Source organism: Arvicola amphibius, chromosome 10, assembly GCF_903992535.2.
Source record: "Arvicola amphibius chromosome 10, mArvAmp1.2, whole genome shotgun sequence".
NCBI lineage: Eukaryota > Metazoa > Chordata > Mammalia > Rodentia > Cricetidae > Arvicola > Arvicola amphibius.
In genome coordinates this window covers 121,482,005-121,495,842 of record NC_052056.1, presented here as the reverse complement: position 1 = coordinate 121,495,842, position 13,838 = coordinate 121,482,005, and the positions used below count along the sequence as shown (strand labels likewise).

At 48.7% G+C, this 13,838-nt stretch overlaps 1 protein-coding gene across 1 annotated transcript in view; it reads right to left on the bottom strand.

The window, feature by feature from the left end:
- Positions 1-2,817: 2,817 nt before the first annotated feature.
- Positions 2,818-13,838, bottom strand: part of LOC119824426 (SV2 related protein) — a 46,380-nt gene continuing 35,359 nt past the window's right edge. Inside the window, exons 12-16 of the mRNA XM_042055864.1 lie at positions 11,419-11,526; positions 8,960-9,071; positions 7,753-7,834; positions 6,264-6,353; positions 2,818-3,100 (exon numbers count right to left, since the gene is read on the bottom strand). Of these exons, the coding sequence (XP_041911798.1) occupies positions 2,894-3,100; positions 6,264-6,353; positions 7,753-7,834; positions 8,960-9,071; positions 11,419-11,526 (599 nt within the window). The 3' untranslated portion in view covers positions 2,818-2,893. The remainder of the gene's footprint in view (positions 3,101-6,263; positions 6,354-7,752; positions 7,835-8,959; positions 9,072-11,418; positions 11,527-13,838) is intronic.

Below are 13,838 nucleotides of genomic sequence, written 5' to 3'. Positions count from 1 at the left end.
CTCTCTTCAGGGTTGATCCTTGACATGCTTTCCTCCCATTCTCACCATGTGAAGGCCATCTCTACGGTCATGAGGAGACTTAATAGAGGTTGTACATGTGGGGGGGGCAGGGAAAAGAAGGGGAGGGTACAACTCAGGACCTTGAGCGTGCAAGGTGAGTGCACCACTACTGAGCAGAACCCCATCCTCGAGACCTGAAATCAGAGAGAGAAGTGTACATAATCTTTATGTTTGTTAATCTATTATGTCCATGTATGTGAGTGTGAGCAGTCACGGTCATGATGTGCTGGGGTCAGAGGTCAGCCCATAGCACTTAGTTCTCTCCTTATGCCCTGTAGGTTCCAGGGATCGAATTCCGGGCATCAGGCACTCACTTACGGAGTCATCCCACCAGCAACACCTTTTGTCATTTTCTGAAATAATTTCTCATATGGAGAGAAAGAGATGACATTCCCACTAACAAACAGATTAATTAAAATTAGCTCCCCCAGCCTTCTGCTTAAGGTCTGGCGGGTTCTGAGGCACAGAGGCTTTGTGACAGATCTCTGCCCTGCTCAGAATACTGATTTTTTTTTAAAGTTTATTCCATTTATTTGGTGTTGTGTGTCACGGGGGGAGAGGTCTTAAGTCAGGAGGTCTGCATAGGCAAGGCTGGACTCAAACTCACAATCTTCCTGCTTCTGTTTGTCAGGTATTAGTGTGGAATCATGCTGCCCAGGTAAAGCAGAATAAATTTCTCTCTGTGACTCTGTCTCTGTCTCTGTCTCTGTCTCTCTCTCTCTCTCTCTCTCTCTCTCTCTGTGTGTGTGTGTGTGTGTGTGTGCATCTGCATGCGTGCATGTCTGAGTGTTTTGTTTTTGAGGAGGTCTCGTGAAGCTCAGGCTGGCCTCAAGCTCACTAAGTGGCTGAGGATAACCTTGAACTTCTGACCCTTTTACTTCCCCCTCCCTTGGGATTCCAGGTGTGTACTTCACTTTAAACTTGAAGTCACTTCAAGGGTTAATTGTTGTTCTTTGGGTAGGAGCTACAACACTCTCCACTGTAGCCCTGGAGAACTCTTGCTGCAACCCCAGCTTCCTCTCCACGGGAGCTGGGTTATTTGAGGATGAAGAAGTGAAATTGACCAGCTGGAGGGAGGGGGGAGAGGGAGAGGAAAGGAAGCAAAGTAAAAACTGCTTGTTACTTCGGACAGCTGAGCTGCCCAAAAATAACTACGAGAAATTTAAAAATTCAAGAAAATGTGACTGAGCTGGGCAGTGGTGGTGCCCTAGGGAGTCTGAGACAGGAGGAAGTGGGCTAGCTTGGACTACACTGGGAAAATCTGTCTCAAATATCAATAACAACAATAATAAATTAAAATGTGAATGCCAGCACGGGGTTAAGGGGGTGGGCACCAACCTGTCCCCACGAAGAGGCCACTGTGTCTTCTTCTCATTAACAGTGCTGTCTCCACCAAACTTACCTGGTGACTGCATCTCATAGGAGAGGAGATTGAGTCAAAGCACTTCCCTGAATGGACCATGTCCGCCAACTTTGGAGTGAGCTGTCACTGGAACACCGTCCCCAACGACCAGACTGAGGCCCTGTAATGTCTGTCACCAACATTTTAATAAGATGAATGCACAACGCACAATGACTGCTTCCTGTGTGCGTCAGGCGGTAGGACGGTCTCCTCTGGCCTTTGGTGGGGCCTGTAAGCTTCCTTCCTCCCTCCGTGTGTTTCCTCCCTGAATCTCAGGGGAAGGCTCGTGGGTTCCGGAATCTGGGAGTATACAAGGACTGCTGAGATCTACCTCTGGTCCTTCTTCCTGAGGCCAAGAAAATGGCTTCCCCTCCCCTCTGACAAGGACTTTTCTGAACCTTGTGCCAGGGTGTCCTCCCAGGACCCACCTCTGTAGGGCCAGGGCTGCTCTTGACAGAGGGGCCATGAGTGAATGCGGAGGCAGGCCCGGAAGGGGCAACGGGCTCCTGGTCCCAAGACAGAGTGGGTCTGCTGTGGGTGCTTCCCCCTGGAGATCCCTCAGTCTGTGTAGCCATCTGTACACAGCACAGCCCTGAAGCCTGAGTAAACCAGAACTCGCCATTCGTTGGGCTGAGGAGGGAGCCAAAGCAGAGAACTCAGAAAATCCTTCACTGTTTCAGCAGACTCTGGCTTTGGGCTTGAGTTTCCCCTCAGCTAGGCCTCAGTCTCCAGTTTCCAGGTCGGGGAATGGGGTAACAGCTTTCTGAGGTTATCGCCCGGTAAGCACCCAGTTCTTCTCCTCAGAAGCTCATCAAGACCCTCTGCAGCCAGGGACGGCAACTCCAGAGGGAGGGGGCCAGGTGGAGGCTGCTTGGCTCAAATTCAAATGCACATTCATCTGCTAGTTTCCACCTGGAAAGCCCTGGAGAGACATCTAGAGGGGCCCAGGCAAGGAAGCAGAGGGTGTTTCTGGCTCCAGAAAAGCTGCTTAAGCCAGACACTAGCTCACCTTAATTCCAAAGAAAGCCTGGGGCCAGGGTGCAGAAGATACCTACTGGACAAAATGGCAGGTGTCACAGGGGTCTGGGCCTGGACTGTATCTTTGGGTGGGCAGTGGCTCTCCAAGTGTGTGACTGGATAACTATATGACATCTGCTCGGCTGGCCCTGAGCTTCCTGGGACCCTCCCACAGTAGCAGTTTCCCCATGCAGATCCTTCCCCCACCACAGAGAAGCCCCTGGAGCGAATGCCAACCCAACTTCCCGGGATGGGTTACTCTTGACGAACATGGCCAAACACAGTGAAGACGCAAAACCCTGTCGGTCCACATCACCCTCTTGGGTAAGTTCTTGATGTCGGCAGTGACCATAAGTGGCCCGGCTGGGCTCTGCCAGCTCCCTAACCTCAAGACCAACTCAGCTCCCAGGGTCATTATTCCTGAGAGCCAGAGTTCGACCTGGGGACATCTGCATTGCTGGTCCCTCGACCAACCATCTCCTGGCCCCACTCCCGGTGGCTAGACTCCTGTAGTCCTCGGCCTTTGGTCTCGATGGGCAAAAAGCAGGAGGCCACAGCAGCTAAGAGGCAGCAGCCACTGTAGACAGCCAAGGTCAGGTACACAGAAGATTCCAGCATCACCTAGGGAGGGAGATGGAGATAGATTAGAATGGCTCAGAGATTCCATCTTATGTCTGTAAGAATGGCCAAGATCAAAAATACTCATGGCAACTTATGCTGGAGAGGTTGTGGGAAAAAGGGAACACTTCTGCATTGCTGGTGGGAATACAATCTGGTACAACCCCTCTGAATGTCAGTGTGGTGATTTCTCATAAAATTAAGAAACAACCTTCCTCAAGCCCCAGCAATACCACTTTTGGGTATATATCCTAGGATGCTCAACCGTGCCACAAGGACATGTGCTCAACTATGTTCATAGCAGCTTTGTTTGTCATAGCCAAAACCTGGAAACAACCTAAATGCGCCTCAATCGAAGAATGAATAAGGAAAATGTGGTACATTTACACAATGGAGTACTACACAGCAGAAAAAAATAACGACATCTTGAATTTTGCAGGCAAATGGATGGAGCTAGAAAACATCATTTTGAGTGAGGTAACCCAAACCCAGAAAGACAATTATCACATGTACTCACTCATAAGTGGTTTTTAAACATAAAGCAAAGGAAACCAGCCTACAAATCACAATCCCAGAGAACCTAGACAACAAAGAGGACCCTAAGAGAGACATACATGGATCTAATCTACATGGGAAGTAGAAAAAGACAAGATCTCCTGAGTAAATTGGGAGCATGGGGACCCTGGGAGAGGGTTGAAAGGGAGGGGAGAGGCAGGGATGGGAACAGAGAAAAATGTAGAGCTCAATAAAAATCAATTTAAAAAAAGACTGTCTCAGAGCAACAGTAAGGCCGTATGACTGATGGCAAGCCGAGTACTTCATCCCCATTTTACAGACAGGAGACAGAGGCTCAAGAGCATAGACAAGCCACCAAGTCATACAAGTCACCAAGTCACTAATGACACACACTTCTAATCCTAGCACTGAGAGGCTGGGGGAGGAGGATCGCTTAAAGTCAAGGCCAGCCTGGGGTCAGAATAAGACATCTCTCAACAAACACACAGCCTAAGGAACATATTCAATCTTATATAATAGTGAGGATAGAGCTGGGATCTGAGGTCAGATCTGTCAGGCTTAAGATTCTCTCCACTGGCCTGGCAGTGGTGATGCACGCCTTTAATCCCAGCACCCAGGAAAGCAGAGGCAAGAGAATCCGGAATCTAAGTTAGTGTAAGTCTGGGTGTAAGTCGGTGTAAGACTCTGGGTCAAAAACCAAAACCAACCAAAAAGAATCAACACCCAGTCTGATGACATATGTCAGACCACAGACAGTGTGGAGCTGAGTTCTCTGTCGCTGAGGACATGGCATAGAGTTAAAACATCCTAAAGAGGCATGTGTGGCCCCCCCTTCAGCTCTCAGACTACTTTGAGACAATGGCCCCCCAGAATTGGGATTGCTCCAGGGGTCTAGTGCCAGAAGGGGGGAGGGAGCCTGGAACCTGGTGCTGGTCAGAAGGAGCCTGTCTCTTCTGTCAGGAAGAGCTCTCTGAGTTCTGAGGATTTGCTAGACCTTGCAGGCTGGAGCAGAGACGACGACTGGTCAGTGATGGGGAGGACCACAGCGTGATCAGGACCACTAGCTACGTAAACCTCTCTTTTGTCCTCTGCTAAACTCGAAGTTTCACATTGGGACCTTGACGATGGACTTGGCGGAGGCCGCTGAACCCCTTCATTGGTTCCTCTTCCCAATGTGACCACGGTGAAAATGAACCTCAGCTTTTCTTAACTTTCCATCTCTCCAGTTGGTGCATTGAGACTGCTCATTAGGATTTCCAGGATCCAGGGTTTGGCCCTGACAACTCTGGTGACATTAGAAGTGACGTGTAAAGGGACAACGATGCTGAAATAGATGCCAGCATCCCAATTTCTGAACTACCCAGGACAGGAAAATCTGCAGACAGGGAGCAGACTGATGTTTACTAGGGGCTGGTGGTGTCCCTAATGGATACAGGAATCTGAGGGGCAATGACACTGTAGACAAAGTAGGGGTACGTGGCATTACAAATATATTAATGCCAACAAATTACGTTAGAATGTTATTGGGAAGGCCTTTGGAGACCCAGCTCCACCCCTCTGCAGTTTCTTCCCCCCACCCCCACTTGGCTGGCTGCTACAAAGAACTGGTAGGCCGCATTCAGCTGCTACAGGAGCTATTCAGTCCCTGCAGGCTTCTAAGAGAGACCCCCTCGCGGCTCTCAGAGACAGGCCAATCCTCACCTCCTCCTGGGAATCAGAGGCAACCTGACTGCAGGCATATAGAACTCATATTAACTAAGCCTACTTCCTTACAGTCCAGAACTTTCCCCTCTCTTGGACCCAGATTCATCTGGTGGGACTGAAGCCTCTTGTCGCAGACACTTGCTGTGCCACGCAGCCTGTCTGCTGGCAGAATTATTATAGCTCCTGTCTGGAGGACACCTGACACTGGGCCATTCTTTTGAGTCTACCCCATTCCCTTCTCCTTCCCCCAAGACCTAACATTGCTGCCCTAATATTTGTGTGTGGGGGTATATGTGTGTGTGTGTGTGTGTGTGTGTGTGTGTGTGCGCGTGTGTGCACAGCACAAATATGAGCTCAGAGGACAACCTATGGAAGCTGACTCTCCTTTTGCCTTGTAGGTCCCAGGTATTAAACAAGCCATCAGACTTGGTGATAAGCATCTCTACTGCTGAGCCATCTCACCGGCCCAATTTATCTTTCAGGTAATTAAAGTTAATGATGTGACCTACTCTTTAAAATGGATGTTCAGACATGGACATCCATGTTTAGTGGCACCCTGAGTTGCCAAGTTTGGTAACTCACCCAAATCAGCCAATTCAGAAAGGAAGACATCTGGAGCAAACTAGCATCTGTTGTTTGTTCCTTGAGTCAATATCCCACTGTTCCTTTGGCCCCAAACTCTGCTCTCAAGCCCTCCTCCCACCTCAGCCTCCCCAAAGTAGCTGGGACCAAATTATTCTGGACCAAATCCTCTGGTACTCGCAGGGATTTCTGCACTGGGAAAAGCTGAATTCTGTCCCAGGCTTGTCTGAGTCCCTGTCCAATGGCCTTGGGTCCTTAATCCTTCTGAGGATCTTCCCCCCTGGGGTGGGTTGCTGGGAAATGCTGTCCACTCCATAGGGCACAGCTGGCCACCCCCTGGATCTGTAGTTGGGGCAACACTTGCCTGAGCAATGAACGGAGTAATGAGAGCACCCACTCTTGCCATGCCGCTGCAGGTGCCCAGGCCCAGTGCCCTCGTCGCCGTGGGGTACACCTGAAATGTCAGCATGTCTGTCAGCAAACATTAGGAGGAATGCTGAAATCCCTTACCCCTCCCACTCAGGACAGATGGGACTAGCGCCCTTGGGCAGGATGGGAATGGGCAAAGGAGGCAGAAGCTTCACCCAAGGCCGAGAGCACGAGGGTGGCTGTGGGCAGGATCCCACTTCCCACATTGTTTTTCACTACCGGCAGGTATTCGGCAGTTGGGTTTTCTAGTTAGCAAGGGTGAGTGGTGGGATGTACACAGAGTGCTTGCCTGGCATGGTGAGGCCCTGGATTCTATCCCAGTACAGTGGAAAAGGCCATGCAGTTCAGTAGAGAGCACTGGACCATATATAATACACAATACACATGCATAATTACTGATTACATATAGGTGTCTAGCAATGGCTGCAATCAATATAAAATGAATAAAGGGGTTACTGTTACAGTTCTCTTTTTCTCTGCTGGAGAGCTTCAAGAGTTCCAAGCTGAACTCGGCAATGGCTGCTTTCTTGTAGGTGCCGACCTGCGCTTATTTTAGCTATACCACATGTGCCTTCTGCTCCTCCCGAGCTAGTGGATGGCACCCCGAGACACTTCTACGTGTTCTGTCTTGAATGGCTTTATTCCGTTGGAAAAGCTGTTGGCTCTACCATACCTGTGTCTGGTTTTCTATACTAATTTTGTTTGTTTCTTATTTTGTTGTCTTCGTGTGTGTTTAAATGGATGCATGCCGTGTGTGTGTGTGTGTGTGTGTGTGTGTGTGTGTGTGTGTGTGTACCCCTAGAGGCCAGAAAAGGCCATCAGAACCCCTGCAGCTGGAGTTATAGGCAGTTGTGAGCTGCCCAATGTGGATGCTGGGAACCAAACCCTCGGCCTTTGGAAGACCAGTTTGTGCTGTTAATCACTGAACCATCTCTCCCTCTCCCAGGCTGAGTTTTCAATACAGAAACCTATCACTTGGATAGGTCAAGGTCATCACCTATTCAATTAACTATTCACAGTCACCAATAGCCAACTGACTGAAGTTTAGCTAGGCTTAGAGAACTTAAAGAGTTTTTTTTTAACTTTTTTTCTTTTCTTTTTTTTTTTTTTTTTTTGTACTGGGGCTCAAATCCAGGGCCTTGAGTAAGAAAGGCAAACACTTCAGTACTGAGCTGCATGCCCAGCTCACAAACACTGCAGAAGGTTATCTCCAGGAAGGGGGGATGCGGGCTTGGCTCTACACACTTGGGAAACCTCTGGAGTTCTTACACTGAGCTTAAAAATTGGACGAGCAGAAAAAAAGAGTGATTGTGAAGTAAGTGGAAGTGATGAGGGGCCACAGGGGCCACCCAGACCTAAGAATAATGGACATTCTGGTCAACAACACCCCCAGGGTACATCCCACTCTCAGGCACTGCTCCTACCTCAGGTGTGTAAACGTAGGCTGCTTGGAAGCCTCCAGAAATAAATGCTCTTGCAATGAAGAGTAGGAGGGTGAGCACATTTCTGGGGAGGAGAAGACAGCAGGTGAGGCCTTTCCTGTCTCATTCTCACCGCACGATCCACCTTCTCAGGAAGAATCGGCACTGAACTGGCAAAGGTGCCCCACCCAGCACCTCTGAGTGCTGCACTAAAGCTTGCACTTACAGTGCCCTGCTCTCCATCCAGCAACCCCGCTATGGATGGGGACGGAGTGGGGAAACGGTCTGAGTGGCTGAAATCCAGGACTAAGTCTCAGTGATAGAGCCCTTGCCTAGCATTCGTGAGGCCTTGGGTTCTAGCAGGACTGTATCTGGCATTCTTAGGGCATTCCAGCTCCCTAACTGTTGGCTCTGTGGTTCTCCTTGATGATCCAGACTACCAACCCATCAGAGTCTAAGCCCCATCTCTCCCCGATCCTGTGGTCCACTGGTTCCTTGTCGGGATTGGTCTGGGGCACGTCTATATTCAGGGGCTCTTAGGAGTTGGAAAACTAGAGAATGTATCTTCAGCAGGGTGTGTTTGAAACAAGGTCTATTTCCATCAAACCAATCACTTTAAAGCATGCACAGCTTCTGTGGCCACACTGTACTCTTGTTTGGGATCATCATGGTGAGGGAGTTTGAATGAGAACAGCCCCCATAGGCTCATAGATTTGAATGCATAGTCACCAGGGTGTGGCGCTACTTGAGAAGGATTGGGAGGTGTGGCTGTGTTGAAAGAAGTGTGTCTCTAGGGGTGGGCTGTGAGTTTTCAAAGCCCAAGTCAGGCCCAGCGTCTCTCTCTCTTCCTGCTGTCTACAGAGCCAATGTAAAACTCTCAGCTGCTTCTCCAACACCATGTCTGTCTGCATGCCATCATTGTTTCTTGCCATGATGATAATGGACTAAACCTCTGAACTAAACTGCAAGCCAGCCCCACTGAAATGTTTTCATTTCTAAGAGTTGCTGTGATCATGATGTCACATCACTGCAATAGAACACTGACCAAGACACATGGGAACTCTAAACTTGAAGTTCAGAGAAATAACACTGAGACACATGGTCCCCTGCTGCACCACAGAGGCTTTGACCATGAGCCCACCCATCTGACCGTCATGAAGCACCATGAGCCTGAGTCCTGGTGAGGGGCTGGGGTTCCCCTGATACCCACCTTCCAATGCAGACGAAGAGTAGGAGGCTGCAGAGGGAGAAGACGAGGAAACACAAGGCCATGGTCTTCTTGCGGCCCAGGCGGTCAATGACCCACAAAGTCACAAGGACGCCTACCAGGAGAGCAGGGACATGGTAGGCAGTTTCTCAAGTGGTTCCTAATCACCCACCCTATGTTGTCTTCCACCCCTCAGAGTGGACCAGCCGAGCTGAGTCCACGAACCCCAGTTCTATCCCAGCCAAGCTTTTAGACAACACAGCAGACTCCAGACCAATGCCTGCTGCATCTTTGTTAGAGTCAGTGAAGCAGGGGACCTGGGAAGTCACAGCAACCAGGAGACAAGTATGTACTGTTTCAAGTTTCTAAGGAAAAGGGTGATGTTTCTAAAAGCAAAGAGGCAACTGATACAGGCATTGCGGGAACCTGAATGATGGCATCCGCTGTAATCAGACAGCAGAACATCCAGGCTTGGATGCACACCTAGTTGGGTTCAAAGGACTCTTGTTTATTCTAACCTGCCATATATCCAGGAGCCCATCTTCCCTGAGCCTTGGTTTCTTTATCTAGAAATGGGACTAGTACAATGATGTGCCGACCTCCATAGAGGCCGTACAGCATAGTGCTTGAGATTACTGTATTATGTACTATTTATTATTACTATGTAGTCATATTTTGAGAAAGTACTTCTGTATCTATTAGTCATTAAAAGAATCTTCTAAAACAAATGCCAGTGGCTGCCTTTAATCAGAGCACTCAGGAGGCAGAGGCAGGATGATCTCTGTGACTTGAGGCCAGCCTGGTTTACACAGTGAGTTCCAGGCTAGCCAGGACTATGAACCTGTCTCAGAAAAGTAAAAAAATAATAAAAATAAAAAAATGCTATCATAAGCCCCATTTTTCATATTTAGTTAATTATTGCTTATTGAGTGTCAGGATCTATTCTAGGAGGGCAATATGTGTTAGGAACCCAACCAAACAAGAAGATTCCACATTTCAGAGTGGGGAGGTGATGGCAATAGATAACTGAACTCAAGTTTCTGAGCTGTCACTCTCATTTCCTAATGCAACTGGGGGGAGACGTTTTAGGAGAATGATAGAGTCGGGGTGTGGGGGGACGACTGGAGAGATGGCTCAGTGGTTAAGAGCACTGGCTGCTCTTTCCAGAGGTCCTGAGTTCAATTCCCAGCAACCACATGGTAGCTCACAGCCATCTGTAATGAGATCTGTGCTCTCTTTTGGCCTGCAGGCATACAGACAGAACACTGTATATATAATAAACCAATCAATCCTTAAAAAAAAAAAAAGAGTCAGCGTGGGGCACAGGTCTGAGCTCTGCCAGCAATGGGACATTCAGTGTCTTAAGCCAATTTCTTAAAAGGCCTCGGGACAAGGGTACAGGCTCAAGGTGTTGTCTGTGGAGCTGACCCGGGAAAGCACCAGTTAAAGATGGTGTCCTGAGGACTCTGCTTGGTCTTTGCTGAGCAGAATGCAATGGTGGTGGGAAATGGAAAGCTGTAGGAGCCAGAATGATCGTGGGCATCTTCTGACGTCATTACAAGATCGTTTATACAACCAACAGCCTTAGAGGGTAAGGACACTGTCCCCTCTGGAGCAATGGCTGAAGGTTCTGGAAGCCAGTTATAAAGTCCCGTGCATCCTGAGCTTGAGCTTCCTTGGCTGTGGTTTGGACATGGTTTGAGTGGGTCATGGTTTGAGGAATCATGTGTTGGGAGCTTGGCCCTCAGTGCAGTGATGTCAAGAGGTAATGAAAGGTGGGTGTGGCCTTGTCTCTGCTTCTTGTCTCTCCTCTCATGGGCTCTTACTACAGGGCTCCTACCATCCTCTGGGAGGCTCTGGTTATGCTGGCACACTACCCCATCCATTTCTTTCTTTTCTTTCTTCTTTTTTTTCGGTTTTTCGAGGCAGGATTTCTCTGTAGCTTTGGAGCCTGTCCTAGAACTCGCTCTGTAGATCATGCTGACCTTGAACTCACAGAGATCCTCCTGAGTACTGAAATCAAAGGCATATGCCACCACCGTCCAGTCTAACTACACTTCTTTATAAAGGACATAACCTCAGGTACTTCATTGTCATAACGGGGAAGAGAGTCCCTTATACCTGCGCTGCAGCTCTTCCACCTGGGCCTTCCTTATCATGGGTGCAAACTGGGGCAGTGGGCCCTGCCATCAGTATTTGACCCTTGCTGCAGTGCAGAATTGCAGTAGGGTTCTTGTGACAGGGTGTGGCTGCTTGCTCCAATAGCCCAGGAGCCTTGCCCTTTTAACAGAATGCTTGATGCTAGGCAACCTGACTTGTTAGCCTTCAGGTAGGGCCAGACTCTCAGGCCAGTCACCAGTGTTTGTAATGTGTAGTAAAGGCCTGGGGAAACACTCAAGGCCTGTTTTTTTTTTTTCTTTTTAAGTCCTAAACAGATGGTAGGCTTTCCTGCCCAGCCTCACCTGGGAACTCAGACAGGGTGGTCCACAGTAGGTCCATGTAATCCTCCTTGCTCAGGTACTCACAGGCCAAGCTGCATTTGGCTTCCACTGCCTTCTTCCGGCTGGAGACTAGGGTGGGGATAGAGGAGCAGAGATGGTCCCACAATCTTGTACCACAGCTTCCTGCACCCTAGCCCTTTGTTGTGGAAATGACTTTAACTGTGTAAAGATGTGTTACCTTTGTTTATGCTGCATTTGTTTAATGATATAAAGATGTGTTAACGTTTGTTTATGCTGTGAAATATTTAACTGTGCAAAGGTCTGTTACCTTTGCTTATGCTGCATTTGTTTAATTATGTAAAGATGTGTTGCATTTGTTTCTCCTTGCCTGCCTAAGGCACCTGATTGGTCTAATGAAAAGCTGAACAGCCAACAGCTAGGCAGAAGAGGGATGGGTGGTGCTGGCAGGCAGCCAGAATTAACTAGGAGGAGAAATCTAAGGGAACAAGAGGAAGAAGAGAGAATGAGGGAGAAAATGAGGGAGACAGCTAGGGCCAGCCAGCAGGTATGGAGTAGGATATGCAGAAATAAAGGTAAAAAGCCCTGAGTCAAAGCGTGGATGAAGAGAAACAGGTCAATTTGAGTTAAAGAAAAAGAAAAGCTAGCCAGAAATAAGCATAAGCTAAGGCCCAGAATTCATAACTAATAATAAGTTCTGTGTCATGATTTGGGAGCTGGTTAGTGATCCAAAAGAAAAAACTTGGTACATTCCTTCTTGCCTGTGAATATTGGGCTGGGTAACCGACTGTAAAAATTTACAGTCTTGCCAGATGGTGGCAGTGTACACCTTTAATCCCAGCACTTGGGAGCAGACGCAGGGGGATCTCTATGAGTTCTAGGCTAGCCTCATCTACAGAACGAGTTCTGGGACAGTCCGGGCTACTCAGAGAAACACTGTCTTTATGAAACAATAACAAAAACATTTCCAGTCTCCAGGGGTTGGGGTTTGCAGAGGTTTGGATCTGAGACAGCACAGAAAGAGCGGGGAGACAGGCTCAGGAGAGAACCCCTGTGCACCCTACTTCCACACACTGGTGAATTTTTATGCACTTTCTCCTATTTGGGGTAGGCTGTGGAAGCATAGGGGAGAGGTAGACTGCTTAGCCATTAATGCGATCCCAGAGCAGCTGCGTTACCTCAGACCCTGCTCAAGCAGGCAGCATCCACTAGGGCGACTGTTGATTTCTGCCACGTGATAATGACCCCCTCCATGTACTTAGCCTCCCCAGAATGCCTGCTCCCACCACACCATGGTGTATGGGGAAAACCTACAGAGATTAAGGCCTCTTCAGGGAAACCCCACAGGGATTACAGTTTCTTCAGGGAAGTCCTGGCCAGTCTTAGGAGTCTCATCCTTTCTCCTCTCACACCTTAACTGCTGAATAACCCCCCCACTCCCAAAAAGTTGGCCCATAAAATGAGCTATCTAAAAGCCCCCCCGTGTGGATGCAGCCCTCTCTCTCTTGAGAACCTCATACTAGCTTGGGATACGTACCAGGGTCCTTAACACACCCCAGCTTTCATATCACACCAAATCATCCTGAAATACCGTGCAGCACGGACAAGATCAGGCTTTACCTGGCCTCTGAAAAGGACTCCCAGACTGCTACTCTCCAAAGACCTAGCCGCCGTCTCTCCTACTGTCATTCATAACTGGATCCTTGCTGGTTTACCCCAGCAAAAAAAAAATATTTACACACACACATACACACATGCACGCACGCACACACATGCACATGCACACATGCATGCATATGCATGCACTTCTTGTGCAGGGCCGCTAGGTATGGCAGAATTGTGTAGCTCTGGAAACATCTTCCACGTAGCTCTTGACAGAAAAGGCCCCCAAACTCTGCCTTCTCTCAGTGCTCAATGTCCACTGTCTGAGGACTGTCCCCTCTGCTCAGTCAGTACCAACCCCCCAAAACCACATCTGCAGTTGGGGGTGCATCTACAGAGCTTAGTTTCTCAATAACACCCCCAGTTACTATGAGGCTTTATCATCTAAGACCTGTAATGAATGAATAATTTAATCAATCATGCTGGACAGACTGAACCCAGCACCTCAGGGCTTGCTGAGGGCACTGGGGTCCCCTCCCAGCACCCAGCATATGAAACTGTCACCCATGGCCCCTTAGGTTTTACAAGGAAACCCTGAAGAAACTTGGTTTTTTCCCAATGTCAGAATCCTAGCATTGCCTTCAGATAGAACCAACCGAAAGGCGGCCACCTGCACGTGCATATTTCTCTTTAATTTGTCTGGTGATTCCTGCTTCAAAATACAATTCCCTGGGGAGCTTTTAAACCTGACTAATGCGTGATCCTCATCCATGTGATTAAACTGGTCTTGAGAGGGTTTAAATGGCACTGGCATCGCGTCA